Raw genomic sequence first — 8,930 nt, forward strand, 5'->3', positions numbered from 1 at the left:
CATAACAGAGTACACATGTTTATGTTTGCAGCTCCACAAGTCATTGTTGATCACAGTATCATGTCTGCAAAAGATTTTACAAAAATGTGTTCTGCTATATTTAAAACGTTGTTTGAATATTAGTCATCATCGGAAATAATAGTATGCTGACCCATCAGCTTCCAGGGCTCTGAAGATACTTTTTTTTAATGTACTGACAATATTTATAGTTACTTACAGTAAGGTTTCTTATAAGTTATAGGTACAGGTGTGTCCTCGCTATTAGATCCTATCAGCAGAATCCAACACACACACACACACACATACACACACACACAAAGTTTATGATCAAGGATAATTACAAACAGTGTGCCAATTGTTTCACACGCCTAGCAGAGTAATTCGAGTGGAGGCACAGTCTCTATAATCACTGACATTATTCCAACGAATACCCCTACAAAACAACATGGCAATTCAAGATATGACTATTTTATATAATAGTATTTCTAGAAATGCAATTAATTATCATTATTATTATTTTTTTTATCGTATTATTATTATCATCATCATCATCATTATTATGACGTCACAATAAGATCTTCCCGTAGTGAGCTGCATGGTGCCAGTCAGAGCAGGAAGAAATAAAACTTTGTTTTTCACAGCAGAGAAGGTGTTCTCTATGGAGGAGGCATTCTCGCCATTTGCTGTAAACACTGTCACGACCTCAAATCGACACTGAAGAGTCATCCTACTGTGATACCCCACGTATCGCTCGAATTGATTGCAACCCAGGAGTATAGTTACTATATAGGTTCCCGGGGAAGGAGGTATTTTTTTAAGTACACCTTTTTAACTCAACCTTTCAATTATTCATATACAAAAAAAAGAGAAAACTAAAATAACAACATCGAATAAATATCAGAACAACGAAACTGTTTCCAGATTGTATAGACCTACGGTATTACGGTTAATTATACGGCCCCCAAATAAAGTAACCCTATGTGCAAACATCCACATGATTATTATTATTACTATTCTATTATTCAGATCTTTTAATCGTCCTTTTTTTTTTTTAATAATTACGACCATGGGACTATAAAGTGAACGCGCTTAATACATCATCAGTGTATAAGTGGACGTTCGAGAAAACAATGTGATTTTTAAGTATGATAGGAAAAATAAATCAGGGACGTCTAACCAACACGACACCAAACACTGACCAATGGAGGCACAACGTAAAATATCACACGCACTTATGTTTTCCTCTCCTATTGTGCATGTGGGTGTTTTTTTGTTTTTTTTTTAATGCTGTGCAGTCCAACCTTTCCTGGCCCTCTCGTTGGAGGAGGAGGAAGCCAGAAGCAAAAACTGGCTCTTGTGCAGACAAGCCTCGGAGCTTTCTCCTGGATTGGAGCTTGAGCCATTTGGCGTGGAAAAGAAACTCACGGATCTCCCGTGTTCAAGTTCCCGTTTGCGTTGCAGGAAATTGTGATTATGCTGCGAGGGGGGACGGAGTAGGCCTATTAAGTGAAACATGAAATTATTTTCGTATTAAAAAACAATTCCAACACGTCTGATTGAATAAAGCTCCGGGATAAACGTCACCAGGCCGTCGTCGGCATAGTGGTTTGGTCAAATCAAGCTTAGAATTTACCCGTCGACGTGTGCATATCTGAAGGGTGCAGAGAATAAATGATCCCCCAACTTCCAATAAATAACCTCTCCTAAGATGAAGCATGACCGTTCAACTGTGGAGCAGAGGGATAAAGGGATAATTTAACATGCAGGACGTTTGGGCCCATAACCAAAGGGCTGGTATTGTGAATTGTAACCTGCGGAATACAGTCTCGTGTCTCTTTCAAAATGCCTCAAGTAATCATGTACCAGTAGCCCCGGTGGGGCCCCGGGCGCCGGGCTGCGCGGTGCGGTGTGGGCGGCCCCACGGCCCCCTTGCACCTGCGTGGGGCTCCAGAGGACACGCAGTCTCGGTGGAGACGCGGTCGGTTCCAGGACCGACCTCAAAGCGGCATCTGGTTCCAATCTGCGGCGCGCACAGTGCGCTGTCTGTGACGCGCACACAAGCGGCCCCAATGTTCTAGGTGTTGTCTCGAAGAACGTCGGGATGCGAGACTCCGAGCGACGCGTTCGTGGCGAACGAATGCTCCGAAAAAGACTCGAGTCGGGAGTCACCACGACAAGGGTGCAGCTATCTCCACGAACTGAAAAGAACAACTCACGGCCAATATATTTGGCAAAAGTCATATTGAAATTGTGGCTTATTTACACTTCGCATTCCATTAAAACAATACATTTTGATGGAATTAAACGTTTTTATTTTTTATTATTTTTGCGAGGAACCGAATCTTTAAAAACAAAACAAAAAAAAAAAAAAAAAGAGTCGAACATTTTATGACAGCCAAAGCGATCACCGGTGTGTTGTAGGAGTAGACCTTTTCTGAACCTGACTTCAGGAGAATCTAACAAAGTGCCTGATTTACAACCATTATTACATGTCATGACAAAAGGCAGAGGATCTTTTTTTCCCTGGATAATTTTGAAATACTGTTGATTGATATCATAGTATAAACCCTGGAATAAGCACTCACTATGTATAATTAAACACACAACAAGCCACGGGCCTATCTAAAATGTATTTTCCCTCTCCCAAGCCTCCTTTGTCCATTTCTTCACAGTATAATGCCCATGCCCACTGACTCAGCGCCGGAGTCAATGCATGGCCTTTCTGTCTTTGTGATTGCACGCTTAAATGTTGAGCGGGCACCAAAGGTCCGAACAAACAGGGGCATTTTTCAGAGAGGGATTTGGGACCCGAGGAAAAGCATTTCCTGACGAATAAAAGCGGCCAGTGTGCTTTGGAAAACCCTGGAAAGCAGAGAGGGAACACGACAGGAGCTCGGCACAACCTGGGAAGGCTGCAACAAGCCCTGCACAGAGTTTCACTACCGACCTTCCCTTTTCCAAGCCTGTACTATTTCTTTCTAATATTAATATGCCTTAAAATAATGTATTTAGCCCATCATCCTGTTCAATTGTAGTAAAGGCCTATCTTAAAAATAAGTACACTTGTGTTTAAGAAGCCGCAATGCGTCGTCAGTGAGGCCCAACAACCAACCTTTTCATGGTTCCCTTTCACTTTTTTTTTGGGAAGAATTTGTCAAACGGATTTATAGGGAATATCTCCAGCAATGTTGAAAACAGCACAAAAGACACAAGCACATAAAAGATCACTCTTTATCAAAACAAAAACAAAAGAAAGGCTGAATATAAAGTTCCAAGAATTCAAATATATCAGAATAAAATATATCTCCTTTTTTTCTCCACGTTACAATAAACTCTCCATTTAAGTATTTGTTTTTTCTTTTGGATAATGTTTTGACGAGTCAGAACCCGTCACAATGGAATGGAAACACAGCAAACTACGCCGTTACATAAGCGATCAGAATCAGAATAAAAACAGAGAAATAAAAAACGGCAACGTATATATTAACTGCAACGGAATAACGAGGACACGTGATTATTAAAAGACATTATTCCCAACGGACAGTATATTAAAAAATCTTCATAGCAAAATCATATTCAGAGGCATAGAAGAGTTAACATTTCATTGATTCAGTGAGGAAAGTAAAGTGACAAACATTTAGAATAAAAGTCCTTCTGCCCGAGCGATGGGGGCTCGCCGTGCGCAGGGACCGGAGTGCGAGAAAACCTCCCCCTTTTAACCGGCACACGGTCTTAAGCGTTTGGGTTTTTCTTCATGAGCTCGATGTCGGCGTCGACCATCTCTCTCACCAGCTCCTGGGGTGCGGGGTAGAGCGGGGTAGAACTCATATAATATCACCGCTATATTAATCAGAGTACATATGTATTCATATTGATAATTTTTTTTTTTACTAATACTACTACTACTACTTATAATAATATCACAGGGATGTATCAGCAACCCATTAAGGAATCACTGTTTTAGGGGGAAAAAGTGAACTGTACCTCGAAAGTCACTTTGGGTTTCCAGCTGAGCTGCGTTTGGGCCTTGGTGCTGTCACCATGAAGGTAGTCCTGCAGAGAGGAGGGGGGCAGAAGGGGGGGGGGGGAGAGAGAGAGAGAGGGAGAGAGAGAGAGAGAGAGAGAAAGAAAAACTATTCATCAGTCATGCTTGACGGCGACCAGAGAAGCGTTGGTGTTTGAGGAGTCTTCCCTCGGCCCAATATAAAGACTCGTATTCCGCCCGCGCTCCCACGTCAACTCCGAGCTGACATCTTCATCGCGCTCACACACACACACACACACACACACACACACACACACACACACACACACACACACACACACACACACACACACACACACACACACACACACACACACACACACACACACCTCCATCAGGGGAAAGGAAGGTCACAGAGTCTCGTCGGCCATCAATCCCAGACCCCCCCCTCCCTCTCTCCACCCCCTGCACCCACATGATATCCAGACAGCCCCCGTCGGTGCCAGAGCATGATAAATTGTGGGACTCCAGTGGTGCCGCCCCCACCCCCCAAGTCCACCCCCTCATTCTCTTGTGTTGTGTGCCGGGGTTCAAGATCCAGCGAGACCCCCGGGCTGAGACCACCAAAACAGAGGCCGAGAGAGAGAGAGAGAGAGAGAGAGAGAGAGACGGCTTTTTGGGGGAAAAAGGGAGCTCGCTCTCTCTCTCTCTCCCGCCGCACAGCCTCTGTTTTTACACTTCCTTCAGATCTCGCTCTTTTTTTTTTTTTTTTGTTTGCTTTCCTTCCTGTTCTCCCCGCTCCCATTTTCAACCCTCCGCTCTTATTTTTGCTGAAACCTCTCACCTCTTCTGACGGGAATTTCAGAGACGTTATGTTAATGTCTCTGAAACTCAAACCTCGATGGGTGTCATAACATATTTTAGCCTTATTAAGGATTACAAAACAGGACCCATTGAACAATTCTATTATGTCTTGTATTTCTAGGGCCATGAAATTGGTATTTGTTAAATATATATAAATATTTTTTCTTAGATCAATATTTTTATTATTTTGATTATTTCTCCCACAAGCGGAAGATCGCCTTCGATCGCCGAAGATCACTTTGGTGCGTTCTCCGTTCGACCCGAGGAGACGCCCGCTCTGCGGCTCTCTCTCCCCTCCTGCGCGGAGGGCTAAAATTAATTGCAAAGCGAGGGCTGCTCTGTGTGACACGGGACCTCTTGAAAATGTCTCTTGTGGGTGATCTTATTACAGTGGAACGCTCTTGGCAGCACTGGCGTGTCTTAGCGCCACACGGGGCCGTGCATAGCTCGGCCCTTTCGAGAGCAGGGACCCACATCTCGGGGAGGCTCCGCAGCCCTCAATCACACGCGCTGTGTGTGTCCCTCTTGGATACACACAGAGCACAAAGAGACGCACAAGGTAAACACTTGTGGACGCCGTCTTCCGCTCTCCTTTCACGCCCTTTGTCTCGGCTCCGTTGCCCTCGTTTGAGCGCGGGAATATTTGTTTCATCGCCAAAGGATCCCTTTAAGGGTTAATTCACCTTTTGGAGGTGGCAAGGTGGACAAATAAGCCCACGCCGGCACTTTTCCACACCCTGTAACGACGACCCAAAAAAAACTGGTCATTGTAGTTTGAAAAGCACTGCGCTTCAGCTGCTGTGCTGCGTCGGCTGCGAAGCCATAGCTGGAAACATTTTTAGTCTAATTACCGACGGCAATAGACACAATTCATCATAGAACTGCATGTAATTACTGTGCTGTGCCCTTCTCCATAACTACATCAAATAATCCCCTTCTTCCATAATTATATTAATTATACTCTGTAATGGGGCACATTTTTATAGACCGAAGTAAAGTAAATATCATCTGGTGTTTTCACAAATGCTAAAAGTGGGTTTTAAGTTAAGCATGAAGGTCATGATTTCTCACCAACCAGTGCTGATCCAAAAGCTCTGACAGTTTTAAATTTGTAATTATAGATTATATTGCGTGGTGGGCTGCACAGTTATTATAAGGGAGGTATAGATAATAGTCCTTATAGGTAATTTCTGATGAACAATTAACATTTTTTTTCCTCATCAAGAAAGCGATGGCCATGGAGGAGCCACTACTGTAGGTGTATGATGGCAGCATCATATTTGGCCGCTCAGCTCTCCACCAGTCAAAAAGTTGGACCAAAAGGAACAAAAGCTGCTTCAAGAAAACGTTTAACAAGAGCGTTGTGTCTGGCCGAGCCAGCGCGACCCAAACAGAGCATGTAGCGAATAATTCGACATGAACTACTTGCAGATGGGGGCACAATATAATCTTCATATGGATCCGATTTGGAACCGAAGCCAACATTGCGGTATATCCTGTTTAAAGTAGCGCTCTACCCATGTCTGAAAATATGCAGCCGTGATAATAACAATAACTGGTAGACGAACGCCGAAAATTAGCCATGACAAAACGCCTTGTTGACCCCGGGAGCGTGACACACGTTTCTACAGAGGACATAACGGCGTATGCTTCGCTGAGATAGTGGTGGTGCGTGAGGCCGGCACCGTCCTTTCTCACAGCCCCAACCGCGCGAGGCCTTACGGGCCTAACATGCTTTAAAGGATTTTTTTTTTTTTATATATATACCTTTATTAGTCCCACAATGGGGAAATTTGCATTTCTCTGCATTTCACCATCCTAGTAACTGACATATCTAAGAGCAGTGGGCTGCCATATGGGGCACCCGGGGAGCAGTTAGGGGGTTAAGGGTCTTGCTCAAGGACACATCAGCACGCTACCAGGAAGAGCCGGGGATCGAACTGGCAACCTTCCGCTTACTAGACGACCCGCTACACTTCCAGACCTCTGCCCCCTGTTCAACAAATCTAGCTTTCATAGTGGAATGGAGGGAGAGTCAAATGAGGAGACAGCAACTCAACTCATTCTACCACATCTTCCTAATGGAGTAAACAAAGACTTTCTTTCGTACTGTCCTTTTACAGAGGGGTCACAGTGATCACCCCAATGTTCTACGTTATCACCCCAGGTACACAGGGCACGAGGAGACCGCACAGCCATGTCCCTCCGCAGCGTTTTGAGATCAAGTCGGGTGATTGCGTTGTAACTCATCCATTTCTTGACCTTCCTGCCGCGCTCTGGAGCTGGATGTGATATAAAGGCCAGGCTATACCAGGCTCTCTCGCCTCCACCTACAGCTGATACAACCTGTGGAACTTCGAGGCCCCACCTGGGAGGTAAGGGTCTCCTACCTTTTTCCTGCTTCCCTCTGCAGACTATGATCTTGTAAAACCATGAAAAAAAAAAAAAATAAAAAAAATAAAAAATATATATATATATATATAAAAAAAATAAAACACATTAAAGCAAAACACATAAAGTGTGAGTGATCATGCTCCATAAAGCGCACAGGCAGTTAAAGGCACTCAGAGAAGGCATTTGACGCTAAGGAATTCTGCTATCACTGCGAAGCCGGTCAATAAATCAAACAGCGCGCTGGGGGTTAACTCCCCCGAACACACACACACACACACACACACACACACACACACACACACACACAACCACACACACACACACGCACACACACACACACGCACACACACACACACACACACACATCTAGATACAAAGAAAACGTCTTCCCCGAACTGTGTACATACATAGATCTCTCTTTAAACTGGCAACACACTGAGATTGGGAAGTAGATCAAAGATTCAAATCCTCTCTCTCTCTCTCTCTCTCTCTCTCTCTCTCTCGCTCTCCCTCTGGTTTGCCGGAGGACTGATGTGGTTTTGGAAGGGCCAGTAGCAGTGTATCTCTGGTATTTGTGCAGCACTGGACATGGGGACATCAAACGCAGGCCAGCAGAGCAGTGGAGAAGAACCCTGGGAGAGGCCGGAGCCCACACTCCCATCCCCAGATGTTTCAGAGCAGACCCGCACACGACCTGACCTCTGACCCCCCGCTGCAGGGTTCCACGGAACAACTTGCCCTCGATGGTGGGCTCCGTGCGCGCGGTCGGACCCTGGGACGAAAACCCGACGGATGCAATACGTTTTTTTATCTTGAGCAATTTCACTCTGTGACTTATGCCCACATCACGTGGGGACAGAGCGGTGCGAGTTCTGTTGTTGTTCCCTACTTCAAACTCTTTTTTTTTTTTTTTTTAATCAATTTATCTTTTACGCACGGGTATCAATAAAAGAAAAAACTATCCTTAAGCTGTCAAATTTGCACAAGAAAATGATGAATGGGGCATATTAAAAACACTAAGCTTTTTGGAATACTGTAAATACATATATTGCGTTGTCTGCCTACATGTGAATTGTTGATACAGAGGTTTATTATTTATTTTTAGGTTTACGGATATAATTGCATTGTTTTCTATGTGGTAGTTGTGCACAGTTAAAACTATTTTAAAATTGGATTTTACAACCACGTACACCCAGACTGAACCTCGGCCTCTGCCTGGATACACTGGAGCCGCTCAAAAAAATGCCACCAACACCCAAACATTAAATAATAACAATAATAATAAATCAGGCTGTTGACCTTAGTGGTATTTTCTGGCTGGAAGGTGGTGGATTTAATCACAGCGCAATCACAGCGTTGCAGCGTAAGCCCCGGAGGTTCGGCTCGGTTCAGTGAGCGAAGCAGGTGTGTGTGTGCAGGTGGGATTACACCACTTCTGTCATTCTTCCGCATTCAGAGCCAGGGTAACAAATCTGTCACTGGTCACTGTCCACCCTGCGCACCCACTTCTAAACACACAAACACTCCGCGAGAATGAGAAGACGGCAGCTGGCGAGGGGAAGAGAGCGAGAAGAGTGAAAAGGAGGGGAATTGCGGGAAAGAGTAAAGATAATGTGGGACGGTAGGGGGAGACGCAAATAGTGAGAGAGAGAGAGGGAGAGAGAGGGAGAGAGAGAGAAAAGAGTGT

At 44.6% G+C, this 8,930-nt stretch overlaps 1 protein-coding gene across 1 annotated transcript in view; it reads right to left on the bottom strand.

Moving 5' to 3' along the window:
* Positions 1–3,213: 3,213 nt before the first annotated feature.
* Positions 3,214–8,930, bottom strand: part of gmds (GDP-mannose 4,6-dehydratase) — a 138,629-nt gene continuing 132,912 nt past the window's right edge. The window contains exons 10-11 of the mRNA XM_080010350.1: positions 3,985–4,053; positions 3,214–3,795 (exon numbers count right to left, since the gene is read on the bottom strand). Coding sequence (XP_079866476.1) covers positions 3,733–3,795; positions 3,985–4,053 — 132 coding nt within the window. The 3' untranslated portion in view covers positions 3,214–3,732. The remainder of the gene's footprint in view (positions 3,796–3,984; positions 4,054–8,930) is intronic.

Source organism: Zeus faber (genome assembly GCF_960531495.2).
Source record: "Zeus faber genome assembly, chromosome: 1".
In the NCBI taxonomy this organism is placed as follows: domain Eukaryota; kingdom Metazoa; phylum Chordata; class Actinopteri; order Zeiformes; family Zeidae; genus Zeus; species Zeus faber.